The 20,415-nt window shown below is 34.8% G+C and overlaps 1 protein-coding gene across 17 annotated transcripts in view; it reads left to right on the top strand.

Moving 5' to 3' along the window:
- Positions 1–20,415, top strand: part of RNF111 (ring finger protein 111) — a 210,216-nt gene that overhangs the window by 173,428 nt on the left and 16,373 nt on the right. For 13 of the 17 annotated variants that reach the window (XM_077128059.1, XM_077128047.1, XM_077128057.1 and 10 more), the window contains 5 exons: positions 12–334; positions 3,815–4,073; positions 10,638–10,986; positions 12,356–12,508; positions 13,512–13,638. In XM_077128059.1, coding sequence (XP_076984174.1) covers positions 12–334; positions 3,815–4,073; positions 10,638–10,986; positions 12,356–12,508; positions 13,512–13,638 — 1,211 coding nt within the window. The remainder of the gene's footprint in view (positions 1–11; positions 335–3,814; positions 4,074–10,637; positions 10,987–12,355; positions 12,509–13,511; positions 13,639–20,415) is intronic. The other 4 variants (XM_077128046.1, XM_077128052.1, XM_077128044.1 and 1 more) reach the window with 3 other exon arrangements.

Here is a 20,415-nt window from a genome sequence, read left to right on the forward strand (position 1 = left end):
TTTGTTTCAAGATGACTCAAGGAGAACTACATCTAGTGCTGTAACTGAAACTGGCCCTCCTGCAATGCCGAGGTTACCTTCTTGCTGTCCCCAGCACTCGCCATGTGGAGGGTCATCACAAAATCACCATACTTTAGGACATCCACATACAAGTTGCTTTCAGCAGCATGGCCACCATTTTCAACATTATCACCACCACCACCATACTCCTCACCCAGCTGTCCCAGTTTCTCCTCCTTTCAGTGATCCTACTTGCCCTGTGGAAAGGCCTCCTCCACAAGTGCAAGCTCCTTGTGGAGCAAATAGTAGTTCTGGCACCAGCTACCATGACCAGGTATGTGACATTGATGAGTTATTATTATTATTTTTATTTTTAATTGTGACTTCGGGAGATAAAAGAAACCGAATGATACATTTTGCTTATTAAATAAATAACATTCTTGTTGCCCATGGGAGAATGGCCTAATTCAGTGATCTTCTGTGATAATTTAAAAAAAATTATGTCTCTAGGATTTTCAGATACTGTTAATTATTGCAGCTAATTGAGGGGATCAGAGATATGGAAAAACAGAAGTGATACTTAATTTAAACATCACTGTATTTTATTCTAGAATGATTTTTGATGTTTTCAGTTAAATATAGATGAATATAGATGAATCTGATCTTTGGCATTTTATTTCAAAATGATGAAGCCTTAGTGTTAAACTAATTCAAGAAATATTGGAAAATTCTTCAGTTTTGTCCCTTCTGCAGTTCCTATTCTGAAACTTCCTGTAACCTCCACTCGACTAAAAATAGAAAGCAAACGCAAACCTGTGTCTGGTTTCTCAGGAGCAGAAGTTTATAGTTTGACATTAAGGAATTTCTTTGTCTGCCAAGCAAATTGAGAATTAAAATATCAGCAAAAAATTACATTTAAATGAATTAATTTTATTGCTGAGTGCTTGAGAAGTCAAATAATACTATAATATTGGTGTTCACATGGAGTAAATCAAGTCAGCTATTATATGCTATTTAAATTTTGCTTTGTCATCTCTGTGCATAATTGTGATATAAACCTGGGTGGTGCATGCTTTAAAAGCCAAAAGATGTCATTTCAGGGAGAAATTGTAACTTTAGTATCTAAGATCCTAGAAAAAAATTTGAAGTGCAAATGTAAAACCAAAGCAACTGCTATTTTTTTAATCATATGATCTTTGCTAAAGTTCCTACTTCATCCTCTTTTATTTATTTATTTATTTTTAATTTTGATGGTTGTCACCTCTGGGTCTGACAAATTAAAAACAACCAAGGGACAGAGCATTCCTTTAAAAAATGTAGTTGCTGTTATCAAGAGGAAGTTGGAAAAGGTTGTAGAAAAAAATGACTGAAGAGATTTTAGATGTTTTAATACTGATAGTGGTTCTCGGTATTAACATCTGTTGATTATGTGGACCCGTTCTACCACTTAACAATGAAGAAGCATCAAGATTCAGCCTTCTAAGTGAAAGGTCCTGCTTAAAAGTAAAATTTCGTTTTACTAGAAATTTGGGGTAAAAAGAAAGTTTATAAGTACAGTAGGAAAATGGTGAAGAAGTGGGTCTACTCCTTCATTGAAGAGCTGTGAAATTGTATGATGGGCCTTTTATTCAGAGAATGTTTTCTTGTTGTTGAAGTAGAGAAATAATACAGTGGACTTGAGAGATTGATTTTGTATGGAACATTTTCTTTGAACTTGAGTGCGTTAACTATGGGTAGAATCTATTTACTGTTCTGTTCCATGTAAAATAAATGTAACATATTCATCCATCTCTAAATAGAGAAGTATTTGGACTACTGACAAAACTTGGATCAGCAGAATCGCAGGCTTTCAATGGTGATGATGGATATGATGGAGAACAGAGAGTGAGATTGTGAAAATATGAACTGTTTGAGTTGCATATTGATGTTTGAAAGGTGCTGATATTAGCCACATGCTCGTGAGATAACCTCTTAGAGTTTCCATTTAAAACCTATCTGGGCATCGCAGGAAATTGAGAAGCGGGAGAAGTAAACAGTTGATCTGAAGATTTGGAATCGTACAGATGTCTTATGATGGAGTGCCAGATTATGGATAAGCAAAGAAGGGTTGGGTGTTTGGGCTTGCAGATTTTACAGTAACGCTTGAATTTCTGTAGGCCTTAAAATTCCCTTGTAATTAATGTTCTATATCATTTATAATCTTTGTAAAGTACTATAATTTACCAACTCTGTACTCATTCTCCTTACCCTTTCTTTTCCTCCTGGTGTAATTGAATGAACTGGCTGAAATTGTGAAGAAGAACATTTGTATATCTGTAGACTACGTTGGTTCCCAACCCCCCCTTTTGTTTTTATTCTTTAACCTTAAACTCAGTTCCTTACAGCGGGATCTTCATTCACCCAACTTTACTCATTCTCTGGATGTGCTCTTAATTACTGACTAGAGAAAAAAATAGAAACTTGCTCATCTTAATAGGTCATTATGGGTCCATTTGTCCAGTTTAAGCCTAAATGATAAGAAAGGATTGGACATTAAATATAATTTCACAGTCTAAACACCATTTTTAAATTTCCTTTACCTTATTTGAGGACATACGTTGTATTTACCAACTGGAATGAAAGTGGCCATTTACTTCACTGATTATGGATACATAATATAGAAGTAGAAAGGAGTGCTTCCTTTTCTCCTTCACATAGGTTCTGCTGTCCTATCACCCCCCTTCCCTTTTAGCATCCAGAGATCCTTTTTTTGTGTGTCTATTGTGTCTTGAATCTGGAGTCCATGGAAGTTCAAAGATTACTATGGTTCCTTTGAGAGCTGCTCTGTGACCTAGAACTCTGGTTAATGCATTACCCTAGCTCTCTTATCTTCACACCCCTCAACTTCCATTATTCCTGTATATAATTCCATATATAAAGCAAATCTTTATTTTCTTGAATGACATTTTGAAAAGTACAGCTATACTGTACACTAGAACAATCGACTTTCATTTAAATTGCTTTAGAATACAAAGAAGCAATTTTTTCTGCAGTCTACTATAGATTAGAAGATAAAATTATTTACTTAAGACTTTTCACAATGCTTTGGGTAAAAAAATTAATTACTGATGAGTAGAGATGGAGTCTTGACTCTGGTTATTTCCCCACTTAGTAAATGGGCCTTCCCTCAGTTCTTATTCCTATTCAAGGCATAAAAGCAACCAGTGGTTTAATTGTTTTTTTAAGTGAGAAAGATAATGAGTCCATTAGCCTCTTGTTTTGGCATTTTCTTTGTTATCTTGGATAATCTAGACTTCTTTGCACTATTGGTGTTTCAGTTGAATGCTTGCTATATATAATTTAGAAACTTGGTACAGACCAGCTTTTACCTAGAACCTTAGTGTTTTCAGTGATGGGATTATATGTCTGAAGGAGTCCTAAAATACCAATCAGAATTTTGTGGTAAAGGAGAATATGGAAATAAGATTTAAAATTTTCTTTCTCTTTATAAGATCCAGATAATTGAAAAGAAATAGTCCTTAAAATAATATAGTAATTAATTTTTTGCTCATCTTGTGGTATGATTTATACTTGATTTTTAAAAATTGATTTTAGATTATAAGTATAAAACGCTATAATTTTCACAATCCAAGATATACATAAACATTTTCTTGGTGTTTGATAGGTCTTTGTACTCAGAATTTTACCATTTTCAGCTTGTGAAAGTCAAAGATTCTATTTTTCTAGGTTGCATTAGGAGTACTTTTATAATATAACATGAAATAATGTCTTGACCAAGCTTTAAAACGATAAAATATAGTTCCTCTTTATACAGCAGGCATTACCAGTAGACCTGAGCAACAGTGGTATCAGAAGTCATGGAAGTGGTGGTTTTCACGGAGCATCTGCATTTGATCCCTGCTGCCCTGTTTCTTCTTCCCGTGCTGCAATTTTTGGCCATCAGGCTGCTGCTGCTGCCCCGAGTCAACCATTATCCATAGATGGTTATGGATCAAGCATGGTTGCCCAGCCCCAGCCCCAGCCCCCTCCACAAGCCTCACTCTCATCATGTCGGCATTATATGCCACCTCCTTGTAAGTATTAAATTTAACTGAACAAAGAATCTAGAGGCAAATAAATAAAGCAATGTACATTCTTCCATGAATTACTTTTCATTAATCCTAGTTGATAAATTTTTAGTATTTACTTGGCTTAAGAGTGGGGTATAGTTTTCCCATTTCATTCTCCCTTCATTCTACATCCCACGAGCAATCAGTTTTCTAAGGTAGAAAGGACAGATGTTGCTTACAAAGAACAGAAAAATAAAAAGTGCCATGTTTTCTCTATTTTACATTTAGATTTTAATATCTTTGAAATTGAGGTACAGTGAAGGGTACTTTATATTCCTATAAAAGACTTTAAAGAATTTAGATTTCTCCTTTAGAAGCAACTGAAAACTTCAGTTTCATAGCTGTTTCTAGGCATACTAATAAGAAAGAGTTTCTTTGCAGAAAGCTTTGCCAGCCAGAAATAAGTTGCAATACTCATTTGGTACAGACAATTATAGTAGAACCAGGCATGGCCTTTCTAAAGAAAGCAACATCCATAAGATAGCATAAAAACGATAAATACTCTTATTGTATATCACATATATTTAATACCTTGTTAAATCATGAGAAAATAATACAACAGAAACTTGATAAATATTTTGATAAACTCTAAAAATTAATACCTGGAGTAAACTGGGAAATTATCAAGGAAATTTGTCTTTCATTCTGATTACAATTCAGGAGGTCCGTAGATTTCTTCCTCCACTCCTATCTGTAGAAACAGCTGGAATCAATCCAGAATTTATACAGTTAAAGCTCTTGATGTATCATTTACCTTTTAATAATACAACTTTAAATTTAAAATGGAAGTTGGGAAACAGGTTTAGAAACAGGATTAGCATTTATAAAACATTGATCAATGGCAAATTCTGTGTATGAACATTGGTATTATGTACAGGCTGTTTTGAAATGCTTTGGTATTCATCTTTAATTGATCATTTTTTATTAGAAACTCCTTATGTGTGGTTTCTTGACCCCCTCCCGCCCCATTAAAATAGTACCTTGCAGCAGATTATAAGTGATTCTTTCCTTTTTTTAATATTCAATAATAGAAATAAATGTTTTAGACTTAAGCTTTATTTTTCTTCTATCATAAAAGTAATTTATGTAATCCCTAAAATTTTCAAACTGTACTGTGAATGGTATAAAATAAAAAGATAAAAGTCACTATTCCCCAAGTCCCTATAAACTTAATACTGCAGAGGTAGCTTATTACAAAGCCTTTCAAGAATCTTCTATGTAAACACAAATTTGCATATATGGCTCTACTCCCCCCAAAAGGGGGGAGGGGTCATTTTAAGCATTGCTCCCCGTCTTGCTTTTTTCTTTTTTTATTTAATAATAATCTTGTTCTTGTTGTTTCGTATTAGCACGTTAGTCTAGCTCATTGTTTTTAATACATCCCCTCATGGTATTCAATCCTTTTGATGGACATTTAAGTCATTTGTAATTGTTTGAGTCTATCCATATGATAAATTCCCAGGATTGAAATTGCTGGCTCCAGCGGATGAACTTTTCAAATAAATATTGTTAAATTTCTCTCTAAGGTATTGTCCTTCTTATTGAGGTATATAAGAATTAAAATGTGAAATCTGATTGTATTCCATACTGTTAAAGGTATTTTGACCAATATCCATGTTCTGGGCTCTTTATATAGTGGAGAATATTTATATGCTCTCCTCCTTTCTTGCACTTATTTTTCTCCAAACGTCTCCCATATGCTTTAATTCATGTGTGAAATATTTATTTCTTTAATCCTTTTCCATCTAAATTTAACTAGGGAAGACTGTGGTATAGTATATAGAAAACTGGTTTTAAAAGAGTTAGACAAATCTGAGTTGACCTCCCTGATTCAGCTAGCTTGGTGGCTTTGGTCAAGTCATTTTATTATCTCTGGTCCTCAGTTTACTCAACATTTGTAAAAAAAGGGAATAATTCTTAATAGCTAGAAATTATGAAACAGACCCAAGTGAATAATTTTGCTGTTTTTAAAGTACATTTAGTTGCATATCAATAGTGCTAGTGCCAAAAGAAATGTCTTCCCTTTTGAAAAGTCATGCTGTTGATGAAGTGATAACTGTACTTGAAATGCTGTCATTTGAAAGTTTAAGATATAAAATAAGACAACTTATGATTAATTAAGCGATATAAAACTATAAGAATTTAGTGATTAACTGTTGTTAATCTGTATGTGACATGTTGAACCTTTAGGAAACAATATCAAGAAGAGTTTTTTTACTAGTAAAACACAGATAGTAAAATAGAAAAGGAGAGAAAAAAGTCTGTGGGAATACAGAATATGTTACCCTTCTGCAATTGTCAGCAGTCCTTTTTACTTAGATCAACAGTAAAGTAAAATTATGACAGAAGTTAATTAAATTGATTCATTTTGGAACAGGATTTAAAATTTTACAATATTTGAACAATATATTGGAATATATTGTTGGAATGATTATAGAACTAGAAACTCTGAAGGGAAACTAGAAAAAATGCTGTGGATTTGAGGAAGGATAGTTCACAACGATAAAACTTAATGAATTCTTTTTTATGATTGTAAATATTGAACTTTGTGCCTTGAAAAATAAAGTATTGATTTGAAAACATTCTTAGAAAACTGGTATAAAATTTGTCTTACAACTTATATTAAGTCTCATGAAAACATTTTTTAAGTGCATGCTAACAAGGCTCCTTTTAAAAATATGGCAGCATTTGTGGATATGTAACTTTTATCATTGATGAGTGGATAAAAATAATTAGAAATTTATAGAAGTCCTTCCACAATGGCCATAGCAAGTTCCATACCAGGCTATCAAAAAAATTCCCTAAATAGCATGAAATTTGGACTGATCCAAGGAGATAAACATCTCACTTAGTTGCAGATCTCTCCATTACTTTGAAACCAAGATTCAGAATTACAATGGGTAATTCAAGAAATGAGCGACACTATTTGTCTTATGAAGGGTTCATTTCCATGGCAGGGTCCTGGCAAACATACCTCTTCATCTTCCTCGCTGTAGCACAGGAAAATTAGGATGGGGCAGGGAGAGAGAGGAAGCAGCAAAAAAAAGAATCTCTGCAGTCTTTCCCAAAAGGATTCTCAAGTCTCTTTCCTCTAAATAACTCCCTGTAACCAATACATCATAAGGAAAAACAAGATTTAAATATTTATAAATATATAATTTATATATTTGTCTTTAAAAAAGCAAAGAAACTTGTGTATGACAATAAAATGAAAGAGATATTGAAAAAAATATTGATACACCATTGTGACAAATTATACATTTCTCATATCTGCAAAGAATTCTTGTACATTGATAAGAAAAAGGTGAATAACCCAATAGGATAGGCATATGAATAGATAATTCTGAGAAGAACAAATATAAGTGACCAGTCAATGCAGGATTTTCTCAGGTTGACATTTATTTTTAAAATATGGTGATGGTATGGGGGTAATTGGACACTCTCATATTGTTAATCAGATATTGATTATGGTAGCCTTTTGGGAAGGGTATTTTGTCAATGTATATCTGAATTTAAATCCTCTCAGACCCAGAAAATCTACCTACAGGAGTTTATACTAAAAAATTTGTCCATGAGCAATGTGTTCGCACAGGAAACAGAAAAAAGAGACATTAAAGAGAACATGAGGGATCATACACACAGATGTTGATTGAGGCATTTGGGGTGCTTTCAGTTCTTATCAGTGGGGATTTCTTCAATAAAATTTAGTACATTCCTGTAATAGAATGTGAAACTTAATGAAGTAAAGCTGTATGTACTGACATGAAAAAATATCCAAGATTATTCAAAGAAAAAAACAGATTACAAAGTAGAATGTAATAGCATTATACTCAATGATGAAAGACTGAAAGCCTCCCCCCCCCCCCCCCCCCATAACAGGAACAAGACAAGAATCCTTTTTTTCACCACTGCTGTTCAACATTATACTGGACACCCAAGCCAGAGAAATTGGGCAAGAAAAAGAAAAGCATCCAAAATGGAAAAAGAAGAAGTAAAACTGTCTGTTTGCGGATGACATGATCTTTTAATTAGAAAACCCTAAACAATCCATAAGAAAACTACTAGAACAAATGAACTCAGCAATGTTGCAGGCTATAAAATTAATATGTAAAAATCAATTATGTTTCTGTACACCAGCAAAGGGTATTCTGAAATGGAAATTTAAAATAAAATTACAATCACAATAACTTCTAAAGAATAAAATACTTAGGAATATTTTTAATCAAGGAAGTGAAGGATGTGTAACACTGAAAACAACAAAATACTGCTGAAAAATTAAACGACCTAAATAAATGGCAAAACATCCCATGCTCATGGATAGGAAAACTTAGTATTAAGATGTCAGTACTATCCAAAGTGGTCTACAGATTTAACCCAATACCTATCAAATCTCAGCAGCCTGATTTGCAGAAATGGACAATTCCCTCAAGTTTGTAGGGAATCACTTGGGACCTTGAGCAACCAAATCAGTATTGCAAAGGAAGAACAAATTTGGAGGATTCACATTTTCAGATTTCAAAACTTACCACAAAACGACAGTAGTTAAAATGGTGTGGTACTGACATAGAGACAGACATATAGATTGATGGAATAGAATTGAGAGTCCAGAAATAAAACCTCACACATGGAAAGTCAATTTTTGCCAAGGGCACCCAGTCCATTAAATGTGAAAAGAATACTCTCTTCAACAAATGGTGCTGGGAAGACTGAATATCTACTCGTAAAAGAATGAAGTTGTCCTAACCAAAACATTCCTGTTAACCTGTTAATCCTAAAGAACACCTAGGGCTCCATCTGAGATTCTGCAAAAGATTCAGTCCTAAGATTACTTTCCAGAAACCTACAACCTCCAGATAGGTTCCTAGGCCAGATAAGTCCTGAAACCTAGTAGGGCCAGCCTCTCCAAGAACATCAACTAATTCCATCCCTTTATCCCATACTATCAACATCCCTTTCCCACATGAAAAAGTTAGAAGGAGAATAGCCTCAAGATTGGGAGAAGGACCAAAGGTGAAGAAGGAGTTGTAACAGAGATGATAGATTTAATAAATGAGTATGACTGTTGAATCATCATATTAATGTAATTTTTTAGTCTCCAGTTTCTTGGAGCAACTAGAAGGAAATTGTGGAACTGTAACCTATACCAAACTCTGAAATCTGTTCTATAGCTACTTGTTACAATGTACTTTGAAATTTATTGTTTTTTTTGTATTTCACAATAAAACATATTTTTAAAAAAATGAAGATGGACTCATACCTCATACTGCTTACAAAAAATTAACTTGAAATGTATCAATGACCTAAACATAAGAGTTACAGTCATAAAACTCTTAAAAGAAAGCATAGCTTTGGATTTGTTGTTGGTTTCTTAGATATGACACCAAAAGCATGAGAAACAAAACAGATCAAAACTAAAAACTTGCATATCAAAAGGCAGATATCAAAGTGAAAAGAGAACCTACGGATTGGGTGAAAATAATTGCTAACTAACCATGTATCTGTCTGATAAGGGTATCATATGAAAATGTATATAGAACCGAACAACATAACAAGACAACCCAGTTTAAAAATGGGATTTTTTCAAAGGAATTGAACAGATATTTCTTCAAAGAAGATCTACAAATGGCCAGTAAGCACATGAAAAGGTGCTTATCATCATTTGTCATCAAGGAAATGCAAATCAATGCCTGAAAGTACCGCTTCACACCCACTAGGATGTGTGAACAAATGGAAACATTTATACATTAATGGTGGCATTGTAAAATGGTGCAGTGACTGTGGAAATCATTTGGGTTGTTTCCTCAAGAAGCTGAATATAGAATTACCACATGACCTTGCAATCCCACTTCTTAGTATGTACTCAAAAGAATTGAAAGCAGGGACTTGGACAAGTGTTTTTATATCAATGTTTATCACAGCATTATATTCACAATAGCTAAAAGGTGGAAGCAACCCAGATGTCCATCAACAAGTGAATGAATAAATAAATGTGGTAAATACTTTCAATGAAATATTAGTCAACGATAGAAAAGAATGAAATTCTGGTACATGCTACAACATGGATGAACTTTAAAGATATTATGTTGATTGAAGTAAGTCTGGCACAAAAAGACAAATATTGTATCATCTTATATAAAATACCTAGAGTAAGCAAGCTCATAGAGACAGTTGTAGATTACAGGTTCCCAGGGGCCTAGTGAGGTAGGGATTGTTATTGCTTAATAGATATAGAGATTCTGTTTGAGGTTTTGCGAAAGTTTGGATTGGAAGTTGGTGATGGTAGCTCAATATTGTGATTGTAATTACTACCACTGAATTGTCCATGTGAAAGTGGTTAAAATGGGAAATTTTGAGTTGAAAAGTTTTGAAATAAGCTTCAAAAAGAAAGCAAAATGTATACTTAAGTATTAAGTAGCCATAAAAATCCAGTACATACTAATATGTTGGTATATATCAGTAGGATATATATTAGCAACATATAATCCACTACATCGTGCCTGTGTAACATTTTAAATGTTTTTTTTACAGATGCTTCTTTGACAAGACCACTTCATCATCAAGCCTCTGCCTGCCCCCACTCTCATGGAAACCCTCCTCCTCAGACTCAACCTCCACCTCAAGTGGATTATGTTATTCCTCACCCTGTACATGCTTTCCATTCTCAGATATCTTCTCATGCAACATCTCACCCGGTGGCACCCCCACCCCCAACTCATTTAGCCAGTGCTGCTGCACCAATCCCTCAGCATCTTCCTCCTACACATCAGCCAATATCACACCATATTCCGACTGCAGCACCTCCAGCACAGAGACTGCATCCTCACGAAGTGATGCAGAGAATGGAAGTTCAAAGGAGGAGAATGATGCAGCATCCAACGTATGTTTTACGTTTCTAAAAACAAAATCATATTTTATTCCTTTTCTTCCATTTCCATTAGTCTTTAAAACTATAAAATCTTTTGAAAGCAATGTAACTATATTAATTCTTCAGTTAACTAGGAAATTAACTAGTTCTTTATTAATCAGATTTCTCCAGGATCTTATCATAGGTGGTGATCTGTTTCTACGGTATTCCATAGTAAAGAATGATCTTCAAATTGATCATCTTAAAGAGGAAATTCTAAAACTATGAAAGATTTAATTTGTGTTTGAGTAATTATTTATTTCTAAGCAGGCAGAGGACAAGTGTTAGTAGAATTTTCAGCTACTGGTACTGAAAAAACAGTCTTCGTAAATGTGTTTATAAATTTCAATAATAAAATATTCTACTCCTTAAATATTCTGAAAAGACTATCATTTCACTCTTTGCTTTTCTTCCTATTTTTAATGTCTGATTACCTAAATTATTTTTTGGCTCTTAACAGAAAATATTTACAGCTCTTGATCTAGCGCTGTGTAATTTTTTAATTTAGTTGTATAATTTAGATTTACATTAGAATCTCTGGCTATTGTTATCCTTCTAATTTTATAGAATGGTGCCATTTTAACAGACATGTCCTCTAGTATCTAGAAAATTGTTCTGAATCATTAAGATTAAGCATGCAAATCCATAAATGTGTTTCAACACTAATAGAAAATAAGAATTAGACTAAGAAAGTAAATCACTGGGTCTGAAATTTTTGAGCCTCCTTTGATGGACCTTTGAAGAAGAAGTACAATAAACTGGGATACAAAATATGGCTGTGAATGTTGTTAATGTAGTTTCCTAGTTTAGTTAGCATGTATTGCATATTTTGAAAAAATATACAAGGTTACAGATTTTTTCCCTAAAAATTTTTCTGTTAAAGTTTCCATTAAAATGGTTGTATGTTATTACAGTATGTAAGTGAAGCAAAATAAAATAGCCTCCATTTTCCTGCCTCGTATGTTTGTATTAAATAGCTAGTTTATGTCTCTCATATGTTGAGGTGTTTAGTTTTGAAAAAATTAATTTCTATTCATTTCCTGTTCTCTTATTTAAAATATCTGCTGTAAAGAAGACACACGAGATAATGTTAAAATTAGCTTTTCTTTGGATGATATCTGAATTGGAGGCATCGTAATAAATGTGCAGTTAGAATGGGGGAGGGTAGCTTATAGTTTCTTAATTTATTTTTAATTTATAAATACTTCTAGTATTTTTTATTACATCTTTATAATTTATAGTTATAAAATTAATTTTATAACTAATCTATAGATGTTTATAGTAGTAATACTAGGATTTTTTTTCTACATTAAGAAATAACCAATTATTCAATTATTTCCAGTGGTCTTTTTGTGTTCTGTGTTTCCAGGCGGGCACATGAACGCCCCCCACCCCATCCACATAGGATGCACCCAAACTATGGTCATGGGCATCATATTCATGTGCCTCAGACTATGTCCTCACATCCTCGACAGGCTCCAGAAAGATCTGCCTGGTCAGTATCTTGTTTATTTCAAAGTTTTGCTCAGCAGCCTGTGGTAAAACTTCTTGAAGAGGTACTTTTCAGTGGAATGCCAAACAGGGCAGTGAAGTAGAGAAGCCTAATCCCCAGCTTAGATGTGAGGCACCATTTCTGAGTGAGTTGTTACAGAGGCCTGGAGAAGAAAGAGCTTGTTCTGGCTTAGGGAATCATATCAAGCAGGAATAGAGCTTTTCCCTGTTTTTCAGGGATGTCTGTCACCAAAGGTAACTTCTTAAACTGATCGTACTTTTCACAACTTCTCTATCCAACCCTTACCTTTGAAATCAAATTTATTACATATTACCCCTACCATTAGCATCCTCCTAGGCTTTTGATCTTTCCTAGAGAAATGGAAGCAGATTTGCATTGTTTTCTTTCTGAATCCCTTGTCTGTAGGCAAGTCATTGAGATCTTGATTCATGACTTTTGAGGCAGAACATAAAACATGAAAATAAAGGAAGATTTGTCATTTTCCAGTTTTACACTTTCTTAAATTTTGTTTACCATTGTTTTACAAAATTTAGAAGTATTTGCACTTCTAATTATCCTTGATGCCAATTACACAGAGAAGCTAGCCAACAAACAAGCAAAAGCCCCAAGAACATCTATAACTCTCAGATAAACCAAAAAAGTGAATGTTATTTTCTGTTTCTAAAGTAAAATCAGACTATTTTATTGGAAAGGGACCTTGGGGCCATTCATTGTGTTTCCTTCCTTTGTAACATGTGAAACTAAAGCTCAGAGACTACAAATGCTGTGCTTCTCATGGTCACGGAATTGGATTTTTGAGTTTTAATTTCTGAAATGAATTTGAAATTAATTACTAAATATTCTGGGCTAAATTGTCTTTTCCTCAGTTATGTAAGTTAAGAAACTCTAATACCTTTTTAAATGTAAACTTAACTTCCCTGTTCCTTCTGATAAGGAAGAGAATGTTTGGAAGGCTAAAAATTTACCTGTTCTTATCCTTTCTCAGGGAACTGGGAATTGAAGCTGGAGTGACTGCAGCTACTTATACACCTGGTGCATTGCATCCTCACTTGGCCCATTATCATGCACCTCCTCGACTTCACCACTTGCAATTAGGAGCACTTCCTTTAATGGTAAAATGGTCATTTAAAATTATTCTGAATTGCTGTTCCTCTAAAAATAATCTTCCTGTCTATATTAATTATTTTATTGGAAATAATTTCTTTTTATATATTAGAGATGTTTTAGAATCTATAGAATTTGGATTTGGGCTATGAAAAGATATTAGGTATATTAAAATCCAGTTTTGCGATTTTCATTATAAAATGTGGTCTTAATGAGCAAAATGACAAAAACATTTTTCTTTATAATACTAAAATGATAATCTTGATCCAAGTTTGCTAGGATATGGACTTTTGTGATAAGTGGTAATAGAGCTGTTCTGATGCATTCATACTTTATTTTATGATCTATAGAAGAATTATATTGTCTGCTCCTGATTTGAGCATGTTCAGATTTTGTTGATACCGATTTGAGTGCTGCAGAACACGTTCGGCAAACATTTATTGACTACTTGTTATTTATCAGGCATTTTGCTGTACACATTACATCCTTGTTATAAAAGTGGTATGGAGAAAGTAGTAGTTCTTTTTTGTGGGGATGGAGGTACTGCAGGGAAGGTTTCTAAGAAGTTTTATAGTATGTGTGGCTTCTAAGTAGGTTTTGGAATTGGGAATGATGCTTTTACAGAGAATACAGCATTGTGAAGAGCTAACAAACAGCATAAAAACAGGGACTCCAAGTAAATTGCTGTTTCTAGAGCTTACAGGTGATGGTCAGGCAGCAGTAAGAAATAAAACTGCTCTGCCAAAAAATTTTAACTCTGGAACCATTGAAGAGGGAATGTCCTGATTGTATTTATGTTTGTGGAGTGATTTAATCAGATTATGGTTACAAAAACCACCCTCTCATTTGTGTGGAAAATAGATTTTCGGTGGGAAGGAATGAATTCCTTAAGACATTATTATAGTATAAGAGCTCAAAGTTGATGAATTCCTGAAGAAAAGGCACTTGAATTTGGCATAAAGATGATAGAACATGCCTAAGTAATACTTAACATGGCTTCTAGATTTCTAACTTGGGTTTTTATATATATAGTGATGTCATTCACTAAGTTGGAAAGTATTAGAAGAGGTTTGGGAAAGAGGTTAATGATTTAGGTTTTGGACATATTGAATCTGAAGTTTCCAATAGGAAGTTAAGTTTATAATCTGGACCTCTTAAGATATCTTAATTAAAGATATTTGTGGGGAGAATGATGTCACCAATATGTTTACAGAAGGTATTCTCTGAAAAAGCCTCCCCAGAGATTCAGCAAATAAAAGGACAAATCCTACCTGCTTTGAACCCTGAAAGATGGTAGAACCTCAAGAAAGCCTCATAAACCTAATTCGAAGAAATAGCAGAATCTCAGGTTGGAGATTTCATACTGGATCGCTGGTCAGTTCTCATTCCCATTTGCCTCGCTTGGTCTTACACAGCTTGGGAGTCACACAGAGGCAGCATGGCCCTGGTCCATTCCCTTGTGGACAGAGCTATAGAGCGCCTCACTGCAGCAAGTTAGAATTTCACTCATATCCAGGTATAAGGGCCTAAGTCTGCAGAGACCCAGGTTGGAACACAAGCTGCCAAGGAGTGCTCCATGCATAAGGTCTTCTAGGAGGTAAAAAAAGAGAAGCCAGGATAGAAAGGCTGGTAAGAACTGTTATGGTCTCGCTCAGTCCAGTATCAATTGGCTGGACTACTGGAAGGCAAAATGGGTTTTACTGAAGTGACTCATCTTTCTGGATTGACTCCATCTGGCTTCCTGGAGCAGGATACCCCAACATGGAAGAAACTGGAGGCAGAAAAACCTCACAGACAAAAGAAGGGTGGGGAAGGGGAGATTTAGAGGAGAAAATTTAAACAAATCATAGGAGCAGGGAGAAAAGTCTACACACAAAAAAAAACAGAACAGATCAAGATTCCTGGAGAAAAGGAATAGAGGAAAGGAAGCTCTCTCTTGGAGGTAAAACAGTTTCACAGGAAGTACAGTTTTTAAAATTATACCTCATATCCAGGGCAAGAATCAGATGAAGAAGACCTGAGAAAATCTGAACTGTTAAACATGGGCTATTGTAAAAGTCTAGAATAACTTAAACCAAACATCAAAAAAGAGCCTTAAGATAGGCTAAGCCTATTTAAAATTAGGCCTAGAAGTCACCCCCAGAGAACCTCTTTTGTTGCTCAGATGTGGCTTTTCTCTTAGCCGACACAGCAAGTAAGCACACTGCCCTCTTCCGCTACGTGGGACATGACTCTCAAGTATAAATCTCCCTGGCAACGTTGGAGAGAAATCCCAGGATGAGTTGGGACCTGGCATCAAGGAATTGAAAAAAACTTCTTGACTGAAAGAGGGAAGCGAGGAATGAGACAAAATAAAGTTTCAGTGGCTGAGTGATTTCAAACAGAAATGTTATTCTTATGCATTATATAGATATCCTTTTTAGTTTAAGGTGTATGTGGTAGTTAGATTCAGTTGTCAACTTGGCCAGGTGAGCATACCTAGTTTTGTTGCTACAGACATGAGCCAGTGGTACGTGAACTTCATCTGTTGCTGATTTACATCTGCAGTCGGTTAGGAGGCATGCCTGCTGCAATGAATGACGTTTGACTTAATTGGCTAATGCTTAAATGAGAGACTGCAACATAGCACAGCCTAAGCAGCTCGGCATTCCTCATCTCAGCACTCGCAGCTCAGCGCAGGCCTTTGGAGATGCAGGAAGAAGTCACCCTGGGGAAAGTTGTTGAAACCCAGGGGCCTGGAGAGAAGGCCGGCAGAGACCATCCTGTGCCTTCCCACGTGAGAAAGAACCTCAATGGAAAGTTAGCTGCCTTTCCTCTGAAGAACTAACAAAATAAATCCCCTTTTATTAAAAGCCAATCCGTTTCTGGTGTGTTGCATTCCAGCAGCTAGCAAACCAGAGAAGATAGATAGAGGAAAAAATAGAAAAAATTGAGCAGTGTTTTGGGATTTGAATGACAGCATGAAGTGCACAAACATAGATGTCATGGGTATCCCAGAAGGAGAAGAGTAGAGAAATTGACACTTTGTGAATAAGTAATGGCTGGAAACTTCCTAATCTTAAAAGATATATATGTAAATGTCCAAGAAACTCAGTGTATCCAAACAGAATAAAATCCTAGTAGACCTACTCTGAGGTATATACTAATCAGTATGACAGATGCCAAAGATAGAGTTCTGAAAAGAATAAAATCCTAATAGATTATAGGCAGAGCCCCCAGTCTTGGAGTTTGTTCATATGAAACTTAACCCCACAAAGGATAGGTCAAGCCTACTTAAAATTAGGCCTAAGAGTCACCCCCAAGAGAGCCTTTTTTGTTGCTCAGATGTGGCCTCTCTCCAGCCAACACAGTCTCACCACTCTACCCCTCTCTACGTGGGACACGACTCCCAGGGGTGTGGACCTTCCTGGCAACGTGGGACAGAGATCTTGGAATGAGCGAGACTCAGCATCAAAGGATTGAGAAAAACCATAGAATGAGCTGAGACTTAGCATCAAGGGATTGAGAAAACCTTCTCGACCAGAAGAGGGAAGAGGAAAATGAGACAAAGGCTGAGAGATTCCAAACAGAGTTGAGAGGTTATCCTGGAGGTTATTCTTATGCATCAAGTAGATATCATCTTGTTATTCAAGATGTAATGGAGAGGCTGGAGGAAACTGTCTGAAAATGTAGAGCTGTGTTCCAGTAGCCATGTTTCTTGAGGATGATTGAATAATGATACAGCTGTAACAATGTTACTGTGTGATTGTGAAAACCTTGTGTCTGATGCTCCTTTTATCTACCTTGTCAACAGACAAGTAGAACATATGGAATAAAAATAAATAATAGGGGAAACAAATGTTAAAATAAATTTAGTTTGAAATGCTAATGATCAGTGAATGCAAGGGGTAAGGGGTATGGTAGGTATAATCTTTCTTTTTTTTTTCTTTCCTGTGTTCATTTCATTTCTTTTTCTGTTGTCTTTGTTTCTTTTTCTGAATTAATGCAAATGTTCTAAGAAATGATGAATATGCAACTAGGTGATGATATTGTGAATTATTGATTATGTATGTTTTATTTTGTTTGTTTCTTATTTTTTTAATTAATAAATAAATTTTTAAAAATCCTAATAGACCTACTCTGAGATATATACTAATCAGTATGTCAGATCCCAAAGATAGAGTTCTGAAAGCAGCAAAAGAAAAGCGATTAAGCAACTTAGAAGAGATTCTCAGTAAGATTGCCAGTTTCTCATCAGAAACCATGGAGGCACGAAGGCAGTGGTGTATATTTTAAGATATTGAAAGAGAAAAACTGCCAGCTACAAATTCTGTCTGGCAAAACTGCCCTTCAAATATGAGGGATTGTTTAAAATATTTACAGATAAATAGAAACTAAAGGAGTTCGTTTAACAAGAGAACTTCCCTATAAGAAATACTATAGGGAGTAGTACTGCAGTTGAAAAGAAAAGATGGGAGAGAGTGGTTTGGAGTAGTATAAAGAAATAAAGAACATCATTAAGAGTAACTAAAAAGGTAAATGTAAAACCAAGTGGTATGGTATCCTCAATATACAACTCTATTCTTTAATCAATGTAAGAATTAGTCAAGAAAAAGGCATATTTCCTGATAACAGAATATAAAGTGGTAAAGTGGGACAGAAACAACATAAAAAGAGGAAACCGAAGGATATGGAAACATAGATCACATATGTTGTTGAAGCTAAGTTAGAATCTTTTCGAATCAATAGTTTATAGATAATAGTTGTATAATATGAACCCCAAGGTAACCAAAAAGAAAGTATTTTTAAAATACATAAAAACAAATGAGAAAGGGATCAGTCAGATATATCACAAAAGATATTAACTATCCAGAAAAGCAGGTTGGAATAAAGGAAAAGAGACCAAAAAAATAAAAAATAAAAAAAAAAAAAGGTGTGACGTATAAAACCAAAGGACAAAATTACTGAAGTAAATACTACCTTCACAGTAATAATGTTGAATCTCAATGGATTAAACTCCTCCAATCAAATGACAGAGGTTGGTAGAATGTATAAAAAAGTGTGATCCACTATATGCTGTTTACAAAAGACTCACTTTGCTTGGTACTTTTGAAAAGTACCAAGTGGGAAATATATGCCCTAAATGCTTTTATCAAAAAAGAAGGGCTAAAATAAAATGCCTAACTGTACACCTGGAGGAATTAGGTAAAGAAAGCAAACTAATTCCAAAGCCAAGAAAAAGAAAGACATAACAGAGATTAGATCAGATATAAATGAAATTGAGAACAAATAAACAATAGAATTAAGAAAACCAAAAGTTCTTTGAAAAGATCAGTAAATGAACAAAACCTTACCTAGACTGACGAAGGGAAAAGGAGAGAAGATTTAAGTAAAAAAAAAATCAGAAATGAAAGGGGGGGCATTACTACTGATCCCACAGAAATAAAAAGGATCGTAAGTGCATACTTTGAACAAATGAATGCCAGAAAATTAGACAACCTTCATGAAACAGACAAATTCCTGGAAGCAAACAGCCTACACTGATTCTTTAGAGACCTTGACAAACCAGTTACAAGCAGAGAGAGTGAATCAGTCATCATAAACCTCCCAACAAAGAAAAGCCCAGGACCAGATGGCTTCACAGGTGAATTCTACCAAACATTCCAAGAAGAATTAATACCACTCCTGCTCAAGCTCTTTGAAAAAATTGAAGAGGTCAGAAGTTGCCTAACTCATTCTATGGAGCCAACATACCGAAGCCAGATAAAGATACAACCAATTTCTCTTATAAATATACATGTAAAAATCCTTATAAAATATAAGCAAACCGAATCTAACACTACATTAAAAAAAATTACACCATGATCAGATGAGTTTTATCCCAGGTATGTAAGGTTGGTTCAGCATAAAGCCAATTAGTGTAGTACATCATATCAACAAAACAAATGAGGGGAAAAAATGAACATCCCTATTGATACAGTAAAAAATTCCAGCACCCTATCTTTTTTCTTTTATTAAATTTTTATTGATGAATCTTCACACACATGCTGTCTATACATGATGTACAATCAGTGGTTCACAATATCAGCACATAGTTGTGTATTCATCAGCATGATCATTTTTTAGAGCATTTGCATCACTCAGAAAACAAAATAAAAAGAAAAATGAAAAAACTCAGACATACCCCTTGCCCCTCGCTCTCATTGTCCACTAGTATTTCCATCTACCCAATTTATTTTACCCTTTGTCCCCTCTATTATTTATTTTTTTAATCCATGTATTTTTTACTCATCTGTCTCTAACCTGGATAAAAGGCACATCAGACACATCATAATCCCAGTCACACTGTAGAAGTTACATCTGTATTATTATTACTTAAGTTATACCTTATACAATTGTTTTTAAGAACACTGGAACACAGCACAACAGTTTCAGGTACTTCCTTCCAACCACTCCAATATACCATAAACTAAAAAGGGATATCTGTATAATGCATAAGAATAACCTCTTGACTCTGTTTGAAATTTCTCAGCCTCTGAAACTTTATTTTGTCTCATTTTCCTCTTCCCCCTTTTGGTCAAAAAGGCTTTCTCAATCCCTTGATGCCATTTCCCAGCTCATCCCAGGAGTTCTGTCCCACATTGCCAGGGAGATTTACACACCTGGGAGTCCTGTCCCATGTAGTCGGGGCAACAGTGAGTTCACATGTTGACGTTGGCTTAGAGAAAGGGCCACATCTGACCAACAAAAGAAGTTCTCTGGGGGTGACTCTTAAGCCTTATTTTAACTGGGCTGAGCCTGTTCTT

The sequence above is a fragment of the Tamandua tetradactyla genome, chromosome 14 (genome assembly GCF_023851605.1).
Source record: "Tamandua tetradactyla isolate mTamTet1 chromosome 14, mTamTet1.pri, whole genome shotgun sequence".
NCBI classification, from domain to species: domain Eukaryota; kingdom Metazoa; phylum Chordata; class Mammalia; order Pilosa; family Myrmecophagidae; genus Tamandua; species Tamandua tetradactyla.